Here is a 23,970-nt window from a genome sequence, read left to right on the forward strand (position 1 = left end):
TTTTTGCGGTTACGACACGATATGTAGATTAATACAATAAACAAAGGCTAAATTTAAATAAGGCGGGATGTTGTGGGTGTCTAGCGGAATAATACCGGTACTATCAGTTCTTTTCTATATTTATTTAAAAGTTTCCTCCGCTAATCCAGGGGCACGGCGTCAATAAGTTTGTCAAACAACTTTGATTTGATGCACTGCCACCAAAAACCGAAAAGACTGGCTCATCCGAGCTTGAATTTTTATTGCATGCTTTCAGAGCACACTTTTGCCCGATTTAAACTGGTTTTATGTCTCATATTTTCACCAATTAGTGAGCTTAAGCACATCATAACAACAAAAAGCGATGCCTCCATTTAATTTGTCGCTGCCCTGAATGGGACGGGCCATCGATTTGTGAATTATAATTAAGTCGTAGCCGTGAGTTCACTAGATGTTTTGTTTTTTTCAATTTTTTTTTTGAGCATTTCAATTAATATTTGTTTTTTCCAGAGACCCGCGGCAAGGGATTAGCGAATGCGATCACAGGGGAAGCACAAACTGGGATAATTGTTTTACCCAGCATGGGCACCACGATGATGACGATTGCGACGTTAGCTGCTGGTTAGCTGGCTAGGACCAGTCATTCTTTATTGATGAACTTGCCAATGGCGAAATGTGACAATTGAAACTCAACCGACCACCAAAAACGATTAGGCGGGGCAAACCCGAGTCTACTGACGTCCGTAGACGTTCTCATCCGAATAGGAAATGTAGAGGAAGTAGTCCTTGTCGAAGTGCTCCTGGTACAGTGCCCCCATGGTGGCCGATGTCGGAGGTATCACGTTGTTCACGAAGAAGAAGAGGGCGTCGTCGGGACGCAGATTGATGCGCTTTCGGATAAGGAAATAGAACTGACCCACCGTCAGGTCAGCCGGCACCAGATACTTCTTCTTGTCCAGATCGACGTAGCGCGTCTTCGGGGCCTTCTCCACGATCACGGGCACACGGTCCGGATACTTTCGCCGGATCTTGTCGCCCTCGTTGCGACGCTTATCGAAGGTGTGATCCTTCTTGTACTGGAAGTGCATGTCCATCTCTGGGCAGACTGGTGTTCGAATCGAAACGGGCGAAACAAGGATTTTTGTTTTGGATTTGGTAGGTCTATTGGAGCTGCCGTTTGTAGTTCCCAATAAGTTTGTTTTCTACTCTTCACTACACGGCTGGCTTTGGCAGATAAGCAAGGGCCTCCTTGTGTAATGACTCATGTTTCGATTTCAGTATTTAGTATATAAGCGTTACGGTCTGGGCTTTTAATGATTTTTGACTTACTCGCACACGTTTTGTTTATAATGATTTGGATCTTTGGAACGTGGAATTACATAAATCATTAGGAATGTTCCATAAATGCCTTTTATAAAAAATGGGATCTTATTAAACCAAAGATTGATCGAAATATGTATAGAATCGTGCGGTTTAAAAGTTTATTAACATTTACATTTCATTTTTATAATTACCATTAAGAAATAAATATTTATAGACCGAAAGAAAATATATACATATAAAAGCAATCATTAATATAAAAAGTATCATCAATGTACAAAAATGATGTATTATACTCTGATAGGCTTTGTTGAATTGTGTAAATCGATCAATTAAAAATGATGATTAATCGCGGGTTTTAATATTAAACAATGATACAAACTGTAATTAAGGACCCAAGGCGCTATTCCTTCGAGGCCTCCTTAGTACCGACCGCAAGTCGGCTCAACAAGTGTGTATGCAGGGCCCCCAAAAGGCGAAAGCTTTCACCTGAACCGACCGTAACAACAGTAACACAACAGTATACAAAGCTAAAACAAATATGTGTGTTCCGTCGTTACAGGCTGCTCGGCTCGTCGTTCGGACCACCTCTTGAGCTCCAGCTCTCATTTCGCTATAGCTGCTGGAGCTGCTCGGTTGGTCGCGCTCGCTGCCTCGGCTGCTCGTCGTCGCCCCCACTTCCGTATTTTGGCATAGTTCGTGGCACATTGGCTTCCGGTTTGGTGCCAAGGAATTAGTCCCTGTGCAACAGGTGTATTCAACAATTGGTCGAAGACAACTAGAAAAAAAATTCAAAAGTCATCAGTTCCGGTGAGCAACATCATGTGGTAAAGATTCCTTTGTGGCTGGAATTGTTTATAGAAAAGAAAATCGGGAAAATTAACGCGGCTGTGCGTGTGTTAAACATTTTTAAACAACAAACCGCCTGACCAAATTTACTGACAACGCTCGGAAAATCCATTATAATTTCGTATTTATAGGCCCATGTGATGGTCTGAAAAATATATTTCACGATCCCTCCTTCGACGGTGAATGTGAGTGTTTCTGTGCAAAAGCCTTCCCGTAAAATTATCAAATTCTGTTCCGCCTAAAAATCCATTCTCGATTTTAGTGGCGATAAGCTATAAATATGGACAGCTAATCTATGTGTCTATACCCCCCGATTGTGTAGACGTACATGGCAATTACTAATTAAACTCACGGGTGCGAAGCAATTCCCCAATTGTATTCCGTAATCTGAAAAGTAATCGGCTTAATGATGTGTTCCTTGAGTGCACTGCAAAATGCAGTTGCAGCTGCTTATTTTGCTCAAGTTTGTGAGATGAGATGAGCTGAGATGGGATTCGATTCGATTTGATTCGATTGAAATGGACTGATTTTGTGAGGTGATTTGTCATTCGACAGAGTGTCGGCATTACCATGTATCCGCTAATAGGTGGATATTAATAGACTTCAAAATTCAAAAAGATTTCTTCATAACTTTGGATGTACAGCATGCTTGGCACGTATTTTCGTAATGTTGATAATAAAATTTAATTAAAACTGAAGTGCAATTTGCCAACAGACCACCGAAACAGAAAGTTTCTGCGGCCACTCAACTAGAACATTCTAATTTGATTTATACGAACATTTTGTCGCTGCTCGAAAAATTCATACTAACTTGTTTTATAATGTTGTTAATGCGGTAATTAACATTGATTCGTTAAAAACGACACTAGAACTTTTGACATTAGAAGTGTATTCTATGGGCTGGAACATTTTAAGTTCCTCCCACTTAATACTTAACGTGGGTGCTTTGATTACTCCATTCAATGGCAGCCACTCGAAAATTCAAAAAGCAGCAAATAAAAACCAATTAGAGAAATTAGTTAAATGGTTTGCAAAACTTTGTTGGTTCGACTTGTGCGTCAAACTAGATTTGGTTCGAATGAAGTCTGCTAACTATTCGGTCTTGATTCGAATGCAAATAATCAGCCAGAGCTGCCAATCAAACAGAATATTGTGTAAATAATTGATTTAACTCATTTTCTTGGCTTTCGGGAGAGCACAATGAGAGATTTTCGTATATTCGAATCGCTTTGTAAACCTATTGCGTCATTTGCAGTGCATATTCGTGAAGATTTTTGTCAGACTTTTTGATATCATTGGAAAATCTGTTTACACGTCCATGGCCTTTGAAATGCCAGCAAGGGTTCAGGGCGATTCCTATACGAAGGTGCTAATTAAATTTCATTGAATCTTTCCCTTCAAAGGGGGCACAGATAGCCAGATTGTGCACTGCGTCCAAAAGATCGAGGCAATAAAGCTAGCTGGAGCACATGCGAGAACAAATATTTGTTAATTAAAAGGTAGAAACATGGCGCACACCTGTCGGCGCTCTTTTGAGGTCCCCAGATAAGCGTTAAAAATTCAAGTAGTTGGGCCCAGAGCCTACGAATATTTATAGAACCCCCCAAAAACTTCGCTCCCAGCTAATCTGGGTTTATGATATTACTAATTACGCGAAACTGAATGTTTCAATTAGCTGGCGAGAACTAAAATTAAGCGCAAACAGAGCCTTAAAGCGTCACTGCTCGTGGGGGGCATTCAAAATAAATTTTTATATAGGGCCTGGAAACGTGATATGATATGTTGACAGACATATAGACGCTGTCTAAAAATAATGCAATAGGTTAAATATGAGCTTTATGTCTGCCATAACGTATGTTAATTAGCAAACTCCCCAATGTTTGCTTTATTTCGAGTCAGTGTCCTACCGATTGTCAAGTGAGATTTGATTTCCTGCCGAAGGGCTTCTCTTTTATCCACCAAATGATTGCCCAAGAAATTTGCTGCGAATAATCTTTTGCCGATTTCGTTCGCTTTTGTACGGATTTGAAAATCAATCAAACACGCGTCCGAGCCTCAGAGCGTGACTGTCCAATTCGCGACATGCCAAATGTCTGGAATCGATGCTATTTATCTTTATCATTCGCCAACTGAACGGGCAACTTGATGGCTTCATTACGCAGTCACTGAATCTCTCATTTTCCGTTTCAGGCTATCCACAAGATGCACAAACGCATACGCAGCTAATTAGAAGTGAGACTGCAGAAATAACCAGGATATTGGCTGAGGAAATGAGCCAACGATTATGTACTTAGGACCGGTTGACGGAAACGACAAAGAGCCATGGAAAAGCACACAAGCCAGCACCCAAGGGAGTCCCTTTGGCGACCAAAGCGGGGCCTGAAGTGTCTGACATTCGAGTTCCAATTCCGTCTGCTCCTCCATCATCTGCTGCTATCATCGCTGTGCGGGCCACATTGCGTATACGCCACGAGTGCCGTCGGCGAGGCGTTGAGCGCAAGCAACTGTCACGACATCCACCACGGATTCGATGTCTACCCCAATCCCAACCCCAGCCCCAATCTCACGGCGGTGACGCTGGGTCAATCGACGGACACGCCTTCGGTGACCCTGACTTTGCCGCCCTCCGGCTGGAAGTGTTGCTGTTGGAATGCAAGTAATCAAGTAAGTGTCTGATAGATGTACACTTTCAACTTAATTCTATATGTTTAGCGGCGAGGGACAGCAACAGATTGGCCTCCAGTCAGGGTCAGTTTTGTCAGGACTTCAAGGGGAGTAGCTTATTAGAGAAACTAGGAGGGACTTCAAGAATGCATGCATAACTTAATTATTTCTAGGAACAGAAGTATTTCGAGTAATTAAAACGTATACATCGTTTTCCACAGAACACTGAAGCAGAGCACACAACCATTCCATTTCTTAGAACTTTTCCTCCCCTGAGTGGAGCCGAGTTTGTAGATATAATACAGGTAAACTTTACACCAAAAAAAGAATTGTGTATCATAACTAGTTAATTGAAGTTCTACTGGTGTTGCAATACCATTTCTTAGAAGTTTTTCTATCCCAGGACTAGTAAATTGCTATAGGATGTAGTTCCCAGGAAATCTAATCTATATCTGACCAACCAAATGCGCACATATAGTTTATAACGCGCATAGATTTTAGCTTGTTAAACTTTACAACTACCTAAACTAAACCAACTTGATTTACAATTCACAAAAAAAAGTAAATAAATATATATGTGGGTGCCAAAGTGTTATTTTATTTTTATACTACAGAAGTTTTGATTTCTCAACTGCGCACATTTATTAAAAACTCCGTTGTCCTAGGCATGGTTGCATTTTACAACCACCTGAACTACTCCCACCTGTATCTAAACCCGCAAAAATAGTTTTATTTATGTACTTCCATATACCATATAGTTCTGATCCGGCAGCAGCGTGCATTTATTAGAAATAGCATGGTGCTGCGTGGATTCTAGCTTGTTACATTTTACAGCTACCGGAAGCCCACCCACCTTTGATATTAAAAACCCAATCTCTTTGCAGGCGGAGGAGGTGGAATGCCGTTGCGAGGGCGACGGACTTAACCGCGTACCGCAAACGCTGAAGCTGCCCATCCAGCGACTAACTATTGCGTCGGCGGGGCTGCCACGCCTACGCTACACCGGTCTGAAGGTCTACGGACCCACATTGCTGGATGTGTGAGTTAGATAGTGGATATATCCTTCGCCACCATATGTGCTCATTAATTGTCCTTTGCCGCGACAGGGCCTTCACCGACTGCCTGCAACTGGAACTGATACAGGATGGGGCTTTCGCTAATTTAACGCTGTTGCGCACAATGTAAGGCCTGATTATAAGTGGTGGCTTCGGCCGCAAAAGCACTTTATTGTTAGTTCCCATATAAATATACTTACAGCTACATCACTAATGCACCCAAGCTGACCTTTCTCTCTAAGGACGTATTCTTTGGCATTTCGGGCACTGTGGAAATTATGTAAGCCATTTCAATTACCAAATCTCGGATAGGGCTACCATATGTGACAGATAAAGGGGTACCAAGTCAATAAGCACGCACAGCTGTGTGATTTCATTTGGGCAGGAAGATGGGGTTTATGTTGTGTCATCGGTAAATATAGAATTTAATGCCCACTTTTCCGGGTCAGCAGCTGATTTGTTTTGAAGTAGACTTTTTGTGTGTTTGCTATGTGGGTTCATATCCATATTTGAAGCTGTGACTCAAACTAAATTTAGGCTGCAGCAAACATAAACAGATAATATATTAATAAACAGTGGTTGAAATAAAACCAAAGGAAAGAATATTTTTCATTTCTCTTATTTGCATTGTGCGTGTATTAATTTCCATTTCAACAAAACAAAAAAGAAAAGAATAACACATTTTAGGTGAAATGTACTCCGGAAACTTTTTGTACTTGTTATAAATTTACATCCAGCATGTTTGAACAATACAACATAATGTTGGAGTAATCCTATAGTGCAAAGCTTGGGGGAGCGGCGAGAGTGCTTATAAAGTGTGTGGACGTGTAGGAGTGTAATATAATAATGCATTTTATTCCGACAGACGCATCATAAACAGCGGGCTTACCAGAGTTCCCGACCTGAGCCACCTTCCACCTCATAATATTTTGCAAATGATGTGAGTGCAACAATAAATTAGCCTAATTATCTTTAAAATTTACATAATTATTCCCTCTTTTCCCTCAGAGATCTCGATAATAATCAAATTACTCGAATAGATACTAAATCCATAAAAGTAAAGACTGCCCAATTGTATGTATAATTGTTAAACCAAACAAAATTTAAGTAATCTCTTAGCAATCCTAATCTTTATAGAATTTTGGCCAACAATGACATAAGCTATGTCGATGACTCCGCTTTCTTTGGCTCCAAGATAGCCAAATTGTGAGTATTTGGTCAATTTAGCAATCACAATAACTAAAGAACAGGGTAATGAATTAATATGATTTATTTTCAGGTCGCTAAATGACAACCTTAGGCTTGAACATATGCATCCAAATGCATTCGATGGAATTATAGATATAACTGAACTGTGAGTCTTGGGAAATATATCACTCATAGAATATGATTTTTACTATTTATTATTTGTCTAGCGATCTCTCCAGCACTTCGTTAGTTGCCATGCCTTCTGTGGGACTTCAGAACATCGAAGCATTGTACATTCAGAATACCCACACTCTGAAAACCATTCCTTCAATCTACAATTTTCGGGTGAGTAAGTGGGTACTTCAAGTTAGAGTAGTATTCTAAAATTCTGGCTTATTATATTTTGTAGAATCTGCAGCGGGCCTACCTCACGCACTCCTTTCACTGCTGCGCCTTTCAGTTCCCATCTCGCCACGATCCCCAGCGACATGCCCAGCGAATGCTGGAGATTGAAAAGTGGCGAAAGCAATGCAAGAGTGAATCGGTCTCCCGGAAGGAAAGATCCAATTTGGATAATGCCTATACCATGCCAGAAGATTTCGGTACTTTTGACAGCACCGATGAATCATCTACAGACTTAGTACCCATCACATTCGCATCCTTCGATTACATGGCCGATGATACGCTGAACAAGGGCACATTTCACGAGAAGATTACCCTTAATCCGGAGGACGACATGTCTGCCGAACTATGCGGCAATTTCACATTCAGGTGAGAAGCCACCTACTTGCAAATAACTACTTGAGGGCTGTTCTAAAGAGCTCACTTATTGCAGAAAGCCCAATATAGAGTGTTATCCCATGCCCAATGATCTTAACCCTTGTGAGGATGTCATGGGCTACCAATGGCTTCGCATTTCCGTTTGGATTGTGGTTGCTCTGGCCGTGGTTGGCAATGTGGCTGTGCTGACAGTAATTCTATCGATTAGGTGAGTCATTCAATTGAAAAGTCAGCACTTGGAAAAATAATTGTAAAGTAAACTTTTTTATTAGAAATCTTATTTCTGTTCATCTTTAGAAGAATGTTTAAATCATCGAAAGATATTTTTACATATTTTTAAAGCCTGATTTTGAAATATTCTCATTTTTTCAAGTGCTTATAATCCTCTTGCATTCCAGACCCGAATCGACGCCAGTGCCACGATTTCTCATGTGCCATCTCGCTTTCGCCGACTTGTGCTTGGGAGTCTATCTGCTGTTGGTGGCCTCCATCGATGCCCATTCCATGGGGGAGTATTTTAACTACGCCTACGATTGGCAGTACGGTGCGTGACCCCTTTCTTGCTTTTCATGCATGGATTTACCTTTGATTTTCGATTTCCTCTTCGATTTTCGCAGGGCTCGGCTGTAAAGCAGCCGGCTTTCTCACCGTTTTTGCCAGCCATTTGTCGGTATTCACGTTGACCGTGATTACCATCGAGCGCTGGCTCGCCATCACCCAGGCCATGTACCTGAACCATCGCATCAAGTTGCGTCCTGCAGCGCTCATCATGCTGGGCGGCTGGATTTACTCCATGTTTATGTCCTCGTTGCCCCTGTTTGGTATTAGTAATTACTCGTCGACGAGGTGAGCAAGTAAATGGGTCATCTGGCACCCCTGAACTAACGCCTTGGTCATTGCAGCATCTGCCTTCCGATGGAAAACCGCGATGTATACGACACTGTGTATCTGATTGCCATCATGGTCTGCAATGGCGTGGCCTTCTCCATCATTGCCGTGTGCTATGCCCAGATCTATCTATCCCTGGGTCGCGAGACCCGGCAGGCGCACCATAATAGTCCGGGGGAACTCAGCGTGGCCAAGAAGATGGCCCTTCTGGTGGGTAGATCTAGTTATAAGAATATTAAGACCCAGATCAAGTAGAATAACATATGTATTTAAAACTCTTTTCAGGTCTTTACAAACTTTGCTTGCTGGTCTCCTATTGCCTTTTTTGGACTTACGGCCCTTGCTGGTTACCCACTGATCAATGTGACCAAGTCAAAAATATTGCTAGTATTCTTCTACCCATTGAACTCCTGTGCGGATCCCTACCTTTATGCCATATTGACGTCTCAGTATCGCCAGGATCTGTTCACCTTGTTGTCAAAGTATGTAATACAACCATGAATGTGTGTTCCCATTTGTAAACCCTTATCCTTTCAGACTTGGTCTGTGTCGGCAGAGCGCCTTAAAGTACAAGGATAGCCTCTCGGGACATGCCACCACTAGATTCACCATCCACGGATCTATACAGAGGCACAGCTCGCTCACCTGCAAAATGCAGACGGTAATAGGCACAGAGACCCAGAAAATGCTGAAGAAGAGCGAGGAATATGTTTGAACCGAACCTTGGGTATTGTGAATACACCTCTTCCCACCCCGTTGTGATATATATTATACATATTTTGTTATAAAACGCTCTCTCTTTGTTCCGCTATCTGTTCCAGTATTGTTAGCATCCCATGATTAATGATATTTTAAACGCATAAGTTTGTTTTATGTCTTCTTGTCTTACTTAAGTTTTTTAGTCTATCCATACAGTTGTACCTAATGATAAAAGTATTGCTAATAGAAAAGAGCTTATCCCAGTCAAAGTATATATAAATGTGAACATAAGTGTTTTTTCTTGATATGAATGTATTTGGATGTGTATAGAAATTAAGTTATGAATGTTTTAATTGTATAGATAACAAAATTTTAAATGTATAAAATGTATTTTCCTGTTTTGTCTACAAACAAATTTTTGAAATCATGATATTGATGTATATAAATGTTAATAAATAAAGAAAGTGTAATTGCTGTGAAAAGTTATAATTCTTGGTAAAGCCTTGTTCAAATTGTAAAACAAAAAACTTTTCAATATTTTCACTTGAATGTTTGAATAAAGGCGCCATATTTTACATACATTTTACAAGCGATTCTACATCGCCTATTTTGGCGCCATCTATCTCTGGTATATTTTTATTTGAAACACTTAAAATGCCTCATTATTCAAGCGTAAAGTTCGAGGACTTGTTTTTCATCCCTGGCAGGACAGCTGACTTCAGGAAGGACCAAACAAGTAACCGGAAAATGACGCGTCCTGTGATATTCCTGGCAATCTGTTCAATAGTTTTGTTTAAACTTGCCAATGGCTACAAGGAGATTCACGGACTGAATGGAAAGCTTTTTCCTAAGGCAGCCACTTTTAATTTCCCGGAGTATGCCTATAAGGAGACCAGCAAGAATGTGAGTCCACGAACATATTGATTTTTCTTGTCCACTAATTCCTTTTTAAATGGCCAACCAAAAACAGGAAATAACATACCATGAACTGGAGGTGACTTGTGACCAGCACGCCCAGTGCATAAACCTCAGTCCCGTGGGCGTGGCGAAGATCAACTGCATCCGACAGTGCATTTCGCCATCCTGCTACCAGGACATCTATGCCTTCAACGAGCTGGAGGAGGGCGAAATCGATGCCCGGCTAAATTCGTTTAAGGGCTGTGTTATCCAGCGCATGTAGCAGCGACCCCAGTTGTTCAAGGAATACTTTATCTTCAAGTGGCTGGAGCTACCCGGAATAACCTATTAAATTTAGATTATGATCTGTGCCGAGGAGTCGCATTTAAAGGATAGAAATATCGCAGGCTGATTGTGAGGATGAACGCTCTTCAACTTTCTACCGAATTTGTATGGAGTTTCTGTTGAAATTTAGTAGATACGGATTTCTGTAATACCCCAAAAATTAGATTAACTTTTGAGTCGTCTATGCGATCAAAAGACTGCCTTTAATTCTAAAGCCAAATTTAGAAATACACTTTTTTCACTGAAATTAAAGTCTTTCAAGTCATTTCAATATGGATCTGGGATTCGGATGTTTTGACCATATAACTGATAAGATATACTAGCATATTCTAGCTATGATGATGTTCCGTATGATTTCGATTGTGTTTTTGGAAGGAAAGAAAGCCAAAAATATAATTTTCAATATATATTTTACATTATTCAATGCCAATATGTACTAAATTTTTTGTAAATATCAAGTTGATATTGACACCTTTTGTTTCTGTGTGCTAAATCTTTAATAAGTTATCTAAGCATCTGAAGAAGGACATTGTGTTAAAATATTTCTTACCTTATATTTGCGATGGAATAAAATGGTCAAACATGGGATATATTTATTTAAGGGAAAACATATATGGTCCTCTTTTGTTTCAGTTGCAAAGTAATAGGTCCTAACATTTAAATCCATATTTCAACCATCAATAAGTGCTTCTCCTACTCAGTCACCCCAACTTTACCCCATCTGAATGTTCGATTGGAAAGCAATATATTCAATTGCATGTAAAATGTTTATAGTTTGAGTGAAGCAGGGAAATTGTAGTGTTCAAACAGTTATGGCGGCAATTTGCGAAGGAAAATAAAATTTAACTTTACGACTTTTGCGCCTATGACAACAATTGGCGTTGGCTCCCTTCGAATTCCTCAGAAACCCTCCGATCCATCAAACCAATCCTGGTTTTCCTATAAGCATTCCTAGATCAATCAAGCCAAATCAAGCGTGTTGTATAAATAAACTACCCACCCACAACATCCATAACACCCACTACATTCACACACAAACACAGGCACGCATATTTGTGCTAGTGCGGCGTTTAAGTTTAGTTCGGTAATTAAAAGCCAAATGCTCATAAAACGAAAATTTATTAGCATTGTCTAAGCGAGTGTGTGTTTGTTGCGAGCACACAAACTATGTCACTTGCCTGTTTTGTGCGTGGGTAATACAATTGCACATGGAAGGGGCGTGGCATGGGCGGCATGGGGGGGGGGGGAGGGCTGTAAAGGAGGCGGCTACATGTGGGTGTTGAAATCCCTATGGATTTTTAATGTGCTTAATTTGAGTGACAGCTCCAAAATGGGCACGATCGATTTCTGTGTGCTAACACGCCCTCCAGCCCCGCCCCCTTGCAAGTGAATGTCAATGTCCACACACACACCACACGGAGAGAAATTGACGTCTACCCCCTTTGGGTTATGTTTCCATATCAAAATAAACGATTATAAAAACAATTTCTCCTTTTCCCACACCCAACATTTTAAAGGGGATTTTTGGAATATAATAAGTATTGTATACGCTCTGCCAACTTATGAAACGATTTTAAATCGCTAATCACTTCTTTCGGCAATCGTGATATTTCATTTTGGAATTTGTTATAAGATTTCCATTAAATACTTAAGAACATATTTTTGATTAACACATTTTTAAAATGATAAGAAACACAAGGTCACAGAAGTTATGTTTATGTTAAATATTGTTTTATTATATTGTTTATTTCAAGTACCTGATATCGTTTTTAATATTTACATTGCAGATCTTCTTAGCCGAATTTAAAGAAGCTACTAAAATGTTTACCTAATTATTGATGAAGGTCTTTCCTCAGTCAAATAAGCGATATATCTTTTCTGTGTACTCACAAATTGAGACGACAATATGGAACTGATAATGTTAATTTCCCTCCCAGCTCTCTCTGTCCCTATCAATTACAACAAAATCCATTTATTACCATCCGCATGTATGCAAAGCATTTCATGACAATGTTCCGAACCCCTCGATAAACCCAAAAAATCCAGTACCCACCAAGTTCAGTTCATCTCAGCTAATTTCTGGCTGCTAATTCGGTCGGGTGTCGCGCGGTCTTTAGAATGGATATGAATCCTCCCGGCAAGCACAAAGTAAATTCATAATTAATTCGTTTGCAAAGAGTGATAAAGAAAGAGAAGCGAAATTAACGCCCAACGACTTGTACAGTGAGCCCTCTGTGTACACAAACAGTAAACAGCAAACAGCGTCGCACGCACACACACACACACACCGAAACCGAAAGCCGGAGCGTTTGGCAAATTAGCCAAATGCGTTATTTGGCCCACAAGCATTTCAGTTCAGTTCAGTTTCAGTCGCTCACGGAACGTCCTGGCGTTTGGCCGCAAATCCAGAAAAAGACCAAAAGTTAGGAATCAAGAGCAAAGAGCCAGATGTTCGCGTTTTCGGTGTAAAATTTGAATATAAAATAAAAATTTTTAATTAAATGTGTGTGGGAAAAGTGCGTAATTTGTATATTATGTAGATATCTTCAATGATCTTTGGTAACATCTGGATGTAATCAACTGATAAATTTATCAATTACCTAGCTGCTATCTGGCCAAAAGCCAAGCTAACGAGGTTGTCGCGTTTTTGTGTTTGTGTGCAACAAGTCTGTGATCTGACATTGGCCTGTCCCGGCGAACTAATCAAATAAATACGCTGGTTAATTGGGAAATGCATATTAATGAGACTCTGGCAGTAACTTCGCCCACGCCCCATCAGACCTCCCATGTACCCATCAACCCATCCAAACCCATTGAACCCATCCAACCCATCCACCCACCATATACCATATACCACCCATCCTCCCATCCTCAATCGCCGGGTTCACTGGCAGCTGTTACCTCTGCGTAATTCACCTTTCATTCTCCTTTTTTATGGCACATTACTTTGGGCCCCGTTGTCTGGATGGCACCGCCAAAGTCTGATGAATCATATAGAGTCGTGCGGAAATCTAATATACCCAATTGCGTTTATGCTTCCACTTAATCCGCGGGCTCAGCACTTCGATTAGTCAGTTTCGGTCGCCCCGCTCATCTAAATTCGCTTTTAATTTTCTATCAGAATTTTCGAAATATTTCCCAAACAAATCCGCCAAATGTGTGTGTGCCGTGATAAAACAATAGCAACAAAATAAATAAAGAAAATATGAAAGAACGGCTAGTTTTGTAGAACGAACAGGGATTACCCTTGCCGATCCATTTCACTACATTGTGATATGGTTTAGGAAAGACATATCTTTTAAATCATGGTAAAAGGTTTTTTAACCTACCCCTTAAAAAAAATTTAAGTTTGAAACTCAACAAAATCTAACAAAACATGATTGAATTGAGATGATTACATATTTAAACAAATTTGATAGCGAATTCTTGAGTCGAAGTGTAGGAAAAGATACATCCAACTACCAGTTTGATTCAATAGGAAAGGGAAGGAAGTTATGACTAGTTTCAGTTTCTGATTTGAATAATAATAGAAAAAACTCATAAAAGATCACAAACAAAGGACTATACAAATACCTTTCTTCTGAGGTTTGGGAAGCATAAATTATAAAGAAGGTAGACCCTTTTGGTGAACCAAAATATCACCCCTTTATCTCATATTATAACACCCCCTTTCAGGGTATAACAAACAATAAATCCGAAAAGTATGAGCCGAAAGAAATAAAAAAATGTAAAGCATTGAAAGAATTTTTGCCTTGCCGACATTTGTGTACTTTAATTGACAACACAAAAGAAGAACAACAAAAAAAGCTGAGAAAAAGTATCGCGCATACGCTACGTTGACTATTCCGCTCCGCGTAGAGCGTTGGATGCTGGGGGAGATTGGGTGGATGGAAATGGAGGTGGGGTGTTCTAGATGGGGAAAGGGGGAGCAGCATCGTCGGCATCTCAGGTTGGACGTTCCGACAACCGACAGCCAACTGTCAGTTTGTAATCAACGCGTGCCAACAGCAGCAGCGGCGGCTGTGCGTGTGCATAAGAAAGTTTTCGGGGCGTCCCCCAACAACCTATCCGCCTATCCACCCATCCACTTAACGACCTATCCACCTACCCACCCCTTGACCTAACCACCCTGTGATCCTGATCGATTCCGTGACCCATAACCCATTGATGGGTAACAAATGGCAACATTACATCGCCGACGAAAACCCATTGTGCAAAGCCGGAGACTAATCACTTAACTATTTATAAAGCAACGCACATGCAAGTGTACACGGAAAACAATGTGAATTTGACTAAAGATCAATTACAAGTTGTTCATTTTGAAATGGCACCAATAGTGGAATAACAACTGAAAATAAAAACCAAGTCTTACAGAAAAGACTTTTAAATAAAAGTAGCATAAGTATAAAGGAAACCTAATCATGAAGAAATGTGTATGTTACCTAAATTATTAGGAACTGTTTTAAGAAAAGTTTTACATGGACATTTCTACGACTAAATTGTGAGGTTAATAAAAAAAATATAAAAAAACAAAACACAAGTTAAGAGATTTTCACGAAGCCCATCAAAAAAAAACATCGTTAGGGTTTCTGAAATATGTTTTTATGTGTTATTTCCGACCGCAATACAAAAACTATTTTATGGGATGTCTATATTTAATAAAGCAGTTTTAATTAAGTGTTAATCGCAATGAATTAGCATAGGGTTTGGATATATTTCTAAAATTAATTGCATCGTAAAAAGACGATTAATCGTTTGGATGCTGAGTGGGTCATCAGAATAAATATTTCTTGTTTAGATTAATAAGATTATGTTTTTAAAAGTAATTTAATTCTATTAATACTTTTTGTTTAGATCAATAACATGAGTAAATACATATTCTTTAAATCAGTATAATATAAATAGACTAATATCTAATGTGATTACCATTTTTCACTGTGCTTCGTGAGAACTACTCGAATTCGAGAGATGCAGTTTTGAGTACTGGTACTCGTACTCTCGGTGCCCGGAATGTGTGCTCAATCTATTTGTCTTACGGGTGTGGACGAGCAGACTTCAGATGGGGGAGCCGGCGACTGTAGACTGTAGACTGGCTGTAGTGTCATCCGATCGAAGGTCGCTCAAGCACCGAGATTCCGAATCCGATTCCCATTTGGATGCCGATTCTTCAGCCGTAGGAATTCCTCTGGGTGAACATGTGCCTGATTTATTTGTTGCCAGTCTTTCGAGCGATATAAACAGAGCAATACGAAAACAGACGAATATAAGTTTTTCGGCCGGCTGGTCTGAAATTGAAATTGAATTGTAAATGGCAATATTAATTGGAAATCATTTAAAATTTTTTCTGTTGTTTTGTTCGGTCTATGCATGTTTGGCGGCATAATTTATGGGCGCTAATTACTTTCGCCCCGTTGTATTTCGTGTGCTGTCCAAGGCCAATTACGCTTACTTATTGCAATTTATGTGGCCACAGTCCGGCTGTAATTGGAAATTGTGTAAGGTCGTCGCAGGCAATTCCATTATTTGTATGCAGTTCTGGTCGCCAGTCTGCTCTTTCTGGTTTTTCTAATGATTGGGTCTGGCTGGGACGGGGACCTAGCCCAGTTTGATGAAGTGCATCTAACCCAACCTTCTCTCGCCCACGCAGAATCAATTTGTCGCATGTCGAAAGCGGTTCGCATAGGGTCCACCCTTAGAGCCTAGAGCCTGAGTTAACCGAAGACCATGCTGCTCTACTCCAAGTTCCTATCGACGGCACTGACGGTGGCCAGTGGAAACAGCTCCTCCGATGGCACTGTGCTGCTCATCCAAACCACAACGGCACCGGCTACTGGAGAAGCCATCTCAACTGGAGCCAAGGTGGGTGGTGTGCCCTCGATGAACTCCTACCTGGTCAGCATGGCGTGGCCCAAATCCCTGGCGGTGGCCGTCTTCCTGGTCATCATCCTGGTCACCGTTGTGGGTAACACACTCGTCATCCTTGCCGTTATGACCACACGCCGCCTGCGCACCGTCACCAACTGTTTCGTGATGAACCTGGCCATCACCGATTGGCTCGTGGGCACCTGTGTGATGCCTCCCTCGGTGGTTCTCTACATAACAGGTGAGAATGATGGTGGTGGATGATGGTGGTGGCCCTGCCCAGTGACTGCTGAAGATTTATGGCTCTGTGGGGGCATTACACTTCCCAAAGGCAAAAGAAATCGAGGTGAGTGTTTACTATACGGACCTCTCCGCGTTTGCAAAGTTCCTATAGTAAACATTTACCCAAATCGACGGGGAGCACATTTGGTCGATACCGATTCAATATAAAACCATAAAAAAATTATACAATTTCACTTTGCAAAAATATACAATTTTTTATTTGCAAACATCTTAAGAGTGCTGCAAGACTTTTATGGGTTTCCATAGAAAGGCTTTGATAATTTTTTCTAAAAAAATAACCATTTCTTAGTCAAGTTTTCTTTTTATTTACCAAAAAATATTAATCTGAGACCCTTTGATGGTATTTTCTTTTTAAAGTGTGGTTTTTAGGAAGAAATGAATCGCCTATTATTTCCTAAGTATACTTTCACATGGCTTCATAAAATATATTACCGTGGAGTTAAGTTAAAGCACTCAGCAAAAGTTCCATTAATTGATTGTTTCGTTGGCCATTAAAGCCGAAACGAGCATAAATCAAGTGAAAGCTGTTAAAAAGACCATCTCCGAAAACAGTGCTGACAGATTAAAAACCACACCCCTAAAAAAAACACCCTGTATTTATTGTATTATTTTGTAAATGTTATCAATTTCTTTAATAAAGTAATAAATCATACCTTTTTAAAAGAAACTGTTTTAGCAAAACTTTTAAATCTCCGTGCTGACAGATTGAAAGCCATACCTCTTAAAGAACCCTGTATTTATTATATTATTTTGTGAAAGTTTTTAATTTGTCACGTCAAAAAAAAAAATATATATAAATAATATGCAATAAAACAAGTAATCCTCTTGAGAGAAACCACTGTTTAAGCCTCCCTCTCAGTCAATCGAGGATCTCGACCACTAAGCTGCTCCATTATAACTTTACCCATTCGAGAACCAATTCGGAGTGATATAACTTGAACAGTGTAATGCCGCCTTAATCCCGACCAGCTGAACAAATATTTATTCCCTGCAGGCACTTGGCGCTTCGGCTGGATACTGTGCGACATTTGGATCTCGCTGGACATCCTGCTCTGCACCGGCTCCATCCTCAGCCTGTGCGCCATCAGTCTGGACAGGTAAGAGTTGGCCAACTAATTTCTTAATTTGCCGTTGATGTCATAGCTATGGCCGTTGGGTCCTGAGTCCTTTAGACAAAGGTGTAAAAACAGTGCAAAATAATTTATTTGTTGACGTTTTTATTGCTTCATGACCGTTGTCGTGGCCATTGCCATTGCATACCCTTTGAGTGTCGGACGTTACAATGGCAAGGATTCCCTTGGATTCCCATTTCCCATTTCCCTTTAGCCCAAGCCCACTGCTTTTGTTGGAAGTTTCAATTACATTTTAATGGCATTTCCAAGTTTTGTGTTGTGGCTCCGGCTCTGCGGCTCCGGCTGAGCTGATCCCCGGATCCCTGAACCTCATGCAGCAACACCTTCACCCAATGCGCTGTGTTTGCCTTTTGGCCCGGCCAGAAAGCCGCCTGCGGCTTTGCGAACAATATGTCCTGGCCCGGCTTTTGTTTTTTCCAGCATTTCTCCGGCCATTTCTGTTGCGTTTATTGGCCTGGCTTTATTTTGTTTTTCATTTCTTGCGTTTTTATTTCACAGGTATCTTGCCGTCACACAACCCTTGACGTACTCCAAGAAGCGCCGCTCCAAGCGACTGGCCCTGCTCATGATACTCGTCGTGTGGATAACGGCCCTGTCAATCACGTGTCCACCCTATTTGGGCTGGTAAGTAGAGCTACAGCTGCACGGAAAACAAAGTTACCCTAAGACATGATCGATTGTCCACTCATTTGTTCAGAGAAAGCGTTTAATTTGAATTATGATACGATAAATAGGTCTAAGAGTGGAGGAAAGGCATTATTTCTAAATTTCTAAAAGTAAAAAAAATTATTTCTAGACTAGTTAAATTGACAATATTAATGGTATAATGAATTATAAGTTACCTTGACAATAATTAAAAAATCAAATATTTATATTTTACTTAAATATAATTAATAATTATAAAAATAATTATTAATAATAGTGATTTTTTGAGTGACTTAAGTTCTGTCTCACATAAAAAAGGCCGTATATAAAGACAATCTTTGTTTACAATTATATTAAATTTAAATTCAATTACCTACGTATATAACAAATACAAATTTGAATATTATTTCTCTATTAGATACGAAAAGATCTTATAAATGAATCAAACAAAATTATATTTTTTTCTTGGTAGAACTGTAACGATTTTAAATTTTCTTATAATTTATTTTCAGTTTTAACATTTTATAAAATACTTACTATTTACAATTTTGAATTTTTTATTGTGTACCCCTTTCCTAGTAGTCAAACTTTTTTCTTCCGGAGGCGTGAAAAATTTTTCGTGGCTTTATTTCATTCTTTTTTCATTTTGAGCTAATGGCTGTGTGGCCCAGGATAGATAATGTTTTACCAAAGGGTCTCGAAATACATACGTTTATTTATATTTGTGCCTTTGGCTGCGCCTAAAAAACATTACGTAATGGCGCGAGTTGTTGTTGCTGTTGTTCCTGTGGTTCTTGCAGCCATTACATTGAAGTTTTAATGAGTTGTTAATGACTTTGTTTGCTGCGGCGCATTTGCTTTGTTCCCACCTACACTTACGCTGGGTGAAAGCCGCACACTTGGTTGTTGCATACTTCCAGGCGCCCAAATTAACCAGCACTCACACACAGTCACACTCACTCACACAACCTCACAACCTCACACCCCTTCAGTCGCACACACACACACCACAAAGTCAGCATGTCCTTAATGCCATTGGCCATGGCTTAGTTCGCCCCCCTCCCCTCCGGCCACCAAAAAACATGGCTTAAAGGGCACATTAGAACGGGCTGAGGCCGAATTACAACCACAGCTGCAGGACATTGGAAAATTTTTGGAAAATTTGTGCTGGGGGAAAATCGCAATTATAACGAGCAGCATCTGCTGCAATTTGCCATATTTCAATTCTTTAAGCGGAATAGTTTAATAAAAAAGTTTGCAAATGCAGTGGTAAAAGTACTTGATGCACAAAATTCTATGCAAATTCTAATTTATCTCTCGTTTGTTTTATTTACGAGTGAGTTTTTTTCCAGTGAAAAACCAACCAAGTTTTGTTTGCTAGCAAAAAGTTTTATGTTCAAATAAACACTCATTTAAATATTTTAAATAGTTGGGAGAGCTGTTTAAAACTCAGTGTTTATGCTAATGTGTAGTATATAAACGTTGATTTAATTTAAATTATTTTATAACTCAGAAGAGCTTATAACTTTTTAAATTTAAATATTTTAATAGCTTGGAAGAGCTGCTTAAACTTCAGAGTTTAAACTACTAATTAGTATAAGGGGTTGATTTAATTCAAATTATTTAAAAACTCAGGAGAGCTGCTTTACCTGGAAAATGTAATCTTGTGAATAACATCTACTAAATATTGAAGTGAAAAACTTTCTAAGTAAAAGTTATTTTTAAATCCATTTTCCTAATCATATATCTTAACAACGTAGAATCTATTCCATAGGTATATTTATTATTGTTATGATAATTTGCTATCTCAGCTCATATAATTATCGTGACTCGATGCTTTAATGGTAACAGACATTTATGATCGTAAAGAGATAATTCATGTCTGCGACAATGGTATTACTACACCGGAAAATTCCATTGTGTGGTGACATTTTACGTATTTGTCAATAAAACTCCCAAAAAGCCCGACATTTCCTCTATAGTTGGTATAGGAAGTATTGCCTTACATCGTTATCTTGAAATCGTTCCTAAGGAATATTGATTTACAGTCAGTTCCGATTTGCGTTGTCTGAATGACCATCACGGTGGGATGTGCATAAATAAAAGGCTTCCAGAAGGGACTTCGACTTTGGTTTCGGTTTTGGCTTAGGACTTGAATTTGAATTTCGCCCTGCTTAACTCAGCCAGTTGTCGTTCCCAAAGTCCCAGTTCCCCGAACCGCAATCACAACCGCAAGAGCATCCAGTACATCCCACATACTACCATCCCACAGCCCAAAGCCCACAACCCACATCCTTCATCCCACAACCCAGAAACCACATGCAATTCGAACTGGAATTCAATTTGCCATTCACAGGTACGAGGCGGGCAGGCATCAGGCGGAGTTCGTGGACTGCCGGTACAACCAAAACAAGGGCTACGTGGTCTTCTCGGCAATGGGATCATTCTTTATCCCCCTGACGGTGATGCTGTACGTCTACGTTAAGATTGGTTATGTCCTCACGTCACGGCGACAGCGCATTGTGCGCGATGCGGTAAGCTCCATCGCAACTACTCCCCTGCTATTCTACTGCTACCACTACCATCCGTTGAAATGTCTCCCGAAATTTATCATGTCACACCATCTAACCAGCTAACCAACCACCTGACTAACTTGTCAAGCACTGGGGAAAAAGAAAAAAAGAACAAAGTATACTTTAGTCGTGATTGCTTAACACTTCAAATTCAGATCTTCATTAAGTTGGAACTCTGGTCGCATTTTATTCCGGGTATCCCCCATGAATTCCAAGTACTTATCGCACTGAACTGTGGGGTGATATATTAAGCACCGAGCTTTGATAACATGGGGCTTACTAATGCAGAAAAGATAAAAGAACATACTTGGATATAAGAAACGGTTGGGTTTCTTATCTTTTGTTTTGTTTATAAAGTCTTTGTTGTTCTGTGAACTTAAAGTTTTCCATTGTCTTGAGTGCAGTCAAACGGATTAGACTTTTAAAATCAAGTCTTAAGTACTTTCTTAGTTTGTTTTATATAGTAAGCTGTTAATAAAAAGTAAGTTAAAAGAAAGTAAGGCCACCAATTTGGGGTTTTCTTAAGGCAAACCATATCAAAAGTCACTAAAAGTATTATTCTTTGGTACTTGGTTATTAGAAAATAACGTGCTCTTATCTTTTGTTTAATCAATCAACTTTTAAATAAAATGTAAACCGAATCAACTTATTCTTAAGAACCAAGTTCTAATTACTTACTGGTGTTCCTTCTGATTTCCACAAAACCCCAGTTTAAATTAAGCTTTCAGATTAAAAAGAAAATGGCAAAAAGTAGAACATGTAATTAAAGCAGTCCAAACCAATCTCGGGACTCTTTGTCCAGACATGCAATCTAAATTATTCCTGGCTTTTTTGTCAGTGCTTCGCTTACACTCACTCACATTCCCCCCCATTATTATTTCCACCAGAACTCGGAGCGCACGGCAGACTACGATGTGGATGGGGACAACTTCATCTCGGAGTCGGAGCACTATCATTGCACGCCAACCAAGTGGCTGCCGAACAGGAAGTCCCGCTGGCGGTTCAACTCCCTGCACGACCCACCACCCGGCAGCACGAATACGTCCAAGGGACAGCAGTCCTCCTCCGTCAAGTGTGCCAAGTGCTCCTCCAGTGGAACTGGAGTGGGTATTGGAGTGGCTGGTGGTGCTGGGACACCAGTGGTGGACAAAACGCTGACATTTAAGCACCAGCCCACCTTTTACGAACTGGTCGAGGTGTCGCGTCTCTCCTCGCTCATCCACTGCTCGGCAATTAGCTGCAAGTACGGAGGACCCTGCATGCACTCCACGCCCTCGGGGATGCACTACGTCGGCACGGAGGCCTCCTTTTCGGACACCTGCCTGGGTGCCGCCTCCGTAGCCTCCGCCGCCACCGCTCTGGAGGTCACCACCACCACCACCGAGCAACTGGAGACGGAGGTCAAACAGATGCCACACCATCACCATCATGGCTCCCAGAACCATCATCATCATCACAACCATCATCATCGCATGCCGATGCGAGTCTCGACCACGAAACGTGATAGCAAGACCGCCAAGACCCTGACAATTGTGATGGGCGGCCTAATTGCTTGCTGGCTGCCCTTCTTCGTCTATTATCTGCTGATACCCTTCCTGCCGCGACCCGCCGTCCTCGAGGACCTCATGTTCGGCTTCACCTGGATTGGCTGGGTCAACTGCGCCATCAACCCGTTCATCTACGCCTTCTACAATCCGGACTTCCGCACTGCCTTCTGGCGGCTCACCTGCCGGCCCATCTGCAAGCAGAAGCGTCCGCCCAACCACCTGGCCATGTTCCGTGGCTAGTTCGGGTATCCCGATGGAGATCCGGTTTCCAGGCTACCATTGCGGTTACGGAACACTTGAGAGTGTCATAGTCACTGGGTCGCACAATCGAAGCTCCGCTGGGCGGGAAAGTATCTCAGGCAAACGCTTCACTTCTTGCTGGTTCATTAACTTCTTACTTTTAGCACCTTTAAAAAAAGTAGAAAACAGCTTAGGGCTAATCTGTGGGGTATCTATTTACAGGAGGTGTTCTATCTGACTTCTTATGGCCTTATGACACTTACTTAAAACTGCACTAATTAGTGGTTTTATTTTTTCATAGACAAGAAAAGGGGCCACCACTTAAACTTTATCAATTTCTATATTGAATCAAAACAGATATATTAAAATAAATCCAGCCACTTACTAGTCGAAAAATAAGTAAGTGTCATATGGCCTTACGTATCTCAGAGTATTAGTAATGAAAGTCTTATTTGATTATCAAGAAAAAGTACAAGTATGGCCATGAAAGAAATTTTAAATTGTAGTATAAGAGGAATATTAGTAACTCTAAAAAAACTATTCCTTAAAGTAGTAGACATCCCCATTAATTCTTATAAAATGTGATTTTAATTTGTATATAAAAGTTATTCTTATAAAATTTTATTTGAATTCTTGTTTTAGATAAAGTAAAATTTAACTAATGAGTAATAATCATAATGAATTTGAATTCCGGTTTTAATGACATTAAAATGTATTAAGCTTGATGATAAACTATAAGATAATGAAATATGATGCTAACTATGAAATATCTAGTATAACTTTTATTTAATTTTAAAAAGAACGCAAATAGCTAGGGGAGAACCATTAAACGCATAGCTTAAAGGTCAGTTCCTCCAACAAAATGAAATGAATGTTTGAGCAAACTGAGCCATCTAAGTGACCTTTGAAGCAACTCTTGGCATATACTTGTACCTCAGGAATAGAGCATCTTAACTAGTATTCAAATTGCAGATCTAAGCTGTTTGGTACACTCCATCCGCTT

The 23,970-nt window shown here is 40.2% G+C and overlaps 4 protein-coding genes across 6 annotated transcripts; 3 read left to right on the plus strand and 1 right to left on the minus strand.

The window, feature by feature from the left end:
- Window positions 1-595: 595 nt before the first annotated feature.
- Atg8b (Autophagy-related 8b) lies at window positions 596-1,222 on the minus strand. Its single transcript, XM_017077322.4, has one exon. It carries the CDS (start codon window positions 1,071-1,073, stop codon window positions 711-713), a length of 363 nt encoding a protein of 120 aa, XP_016932811.1. The 5' UTR covers window positions 1,074-1,222; the 3' UTR covers window positions 596-710.
- A 665-nt stretch (window positions 1,223-1,887) lies between these two features.
- Lgr1 (Leucine-rich repeat-containing G protein-coupled receptor 1) lies at window positions 1,888-9,892 on the plus strand. Its single transcript, XM_017077331.4, has 17 exons — window positions 1,888-2,333; window positions 4,339-4,812; window positions 5,697-5,851; window positions 5,919-5,993; window positions 6,070-6,147; window positions 6,733-6,807; window positions 6,876-6,941; window positions 7,005-7,073; window positions 7,147-7,221; window positions 7,283-7,400; window positions 7,465-7,826; window positions 7,891-8,043; window positions 8,234-8,379; window positions 8,453-8,681; window positions 8,738-8,933; window positions 9,009-9,205; window positions 9,261-9,892. Exons 2-17 carry the CDS (start codon window positions 4,471-4,473, stop codon window positions 9,436-9,438), a joined length of 2,514 nt encoding a protein of 837 aa, XP_016932820.4. The 5' UTR covers window positions 1,888-2,333; window positions 4,339-4,470; the 3' UTR covers window positions 9,439-9,892.
- A 217-nt stretch (window positions 9,893-10,109) lies between these two features.
- Window positions 10,110-11,249, plus strand: LOC108012045 (uncharacterized). Its single transcript, XM_017077324.3, has 2 exons — window positions 10,110-10,325; window positions 10,393-11,249. The coding sequence occupies exons 1-2, from the start codon at window positions 10,170-10,172 to the stop codon at window positions 10,600-10,602; spliced, it is 366 nt and encodes a 121-aa protein (XP_016932813.3). The 5' UTR covers window positions 10,110-10,169; the 3' UTR covers window positions 10,603-11,249.
- Window positions 11,250-13,022: 1,773 nt separating this feature from the next.
- TyrRII (Tyramine receptor II) lies at window positions 13,023-23,624 on the plus strand. 3 transcript variants are annotated; one of them, XM_036819706.3, is made up of 6 exons: window positions 13,023-13,180; window positions 16,312-16,767; window positions 17,824-17,926; window positions 18,461-18,586; window positions 20,964-21,141; window positions 22,068-23,623. In XM_036819706.3, the coding sequence occupies exons 2-6, from the start codon at window positions 16,389-16,391 to the stop codon at window positions 22,965-22,967; spliced, it is 1,686 nt and encodes a 561-aa protein (XP_036675601.3). In that variant the 5' UTR covers window positions 13,023-13,180; window positions 16,312-16,388; the 3' UTR covers window positions 22,968-23,623. The 3 variants fall into 3 exon arrangements, with proteins under 3 accessions (XP_036675601.3, XP_065721442.2, XP_070852087.1); XM_065865370.2 differs by lacking the exon at window positions 13,023-13,180 and adding an exon at window positions 14,597-15,097; XM_070995986.1 differs by lacking the exon at window positions 13,023-13,180 and having other exon boundaries at window positions 15,540-16,767; window positions 22,068-23,624.
- The last annotated feature ends 346 nt before the right edge of the window (window positions 23,625-23,970 follow it).

This window comes from Drosophila suzukii, chromosome 3 (assembly GCF_043229965.1).
Source record: "Drosophila suzukii chromosome 3, CBGP_Dsuzu_IsoJpt1.0, whole genome shotgun sequence".
Classification (NCBI taxonomy): Eukaryota; Metazoa; Arthropoda; class Insecta; order Diptera; family Drosophilidae; genus Drosophila; species Drosophila suzukii.

Bases quoted from the DNA above. Each gene is read 5' to 3' on its own strand.
- TyrRII (XM_036819706.3), top strand. From the start codon at position 16,389: ATGCTGCTCTACTCCAAGTTCCTATCGACGGCACTGACGGTGGCCAGT. The intron at 16,768-17,823 runs GTGAGAATGATG...TATTCCCTGCAG, and splicing joins GGTGGTTCTCTACATAACAG to GCACTTGGCGCTTCGGCTGG. The intron at 21,142-22,067 runs GTAAGCTCCATC...TATTTCCACCAG, and splicing joins AGCGCATTGTGCGCGATGCG to AACTCGGAGCGCACGGCAGA.
- Lgr1 (XM_017077331.4), top strand. From the start codon at position 4,471: ATGGAAAAGCACACAAGCCAGCACCCAAGGGAGTCCCTTTGGCGACCA. The intron at 6,808-6,875 runs GTGAGTGCAACA...CTTTTCCCTCAG, and splicing joins CATAATATTTTGCAAATGAT to AGATCTCGATAATAATCAAA. The intron at 9,206-9,260 runs GTATGTAATACA...TTATCCTTTCAG, and splicing joins CTGTTCACCTTGTTGTCAAA to ACTTGGTCTGTGTCGGCAGA.
- LOC108012045 (XM_017077324.3), top strand. From the start codon at position 10,170: ATGACGCGTCCTGTGATATTCCTGGCAATCTGTTCAATAGTTTTGTTT. The intron at 10,326-10,392 runs GTGAGTCCACGA...AACCAAAAACAG, and splicing joins ATAAGGAGACCAGCAAGAAT to GAAATAACATACCATGAACT.
- Atg8b (XM_017077322.4), bottom strand. From the start codon at position 1,073: ATGGACATGCACTTCCAGTACAAGAAGGATCACACCTTCGATAAGCGT.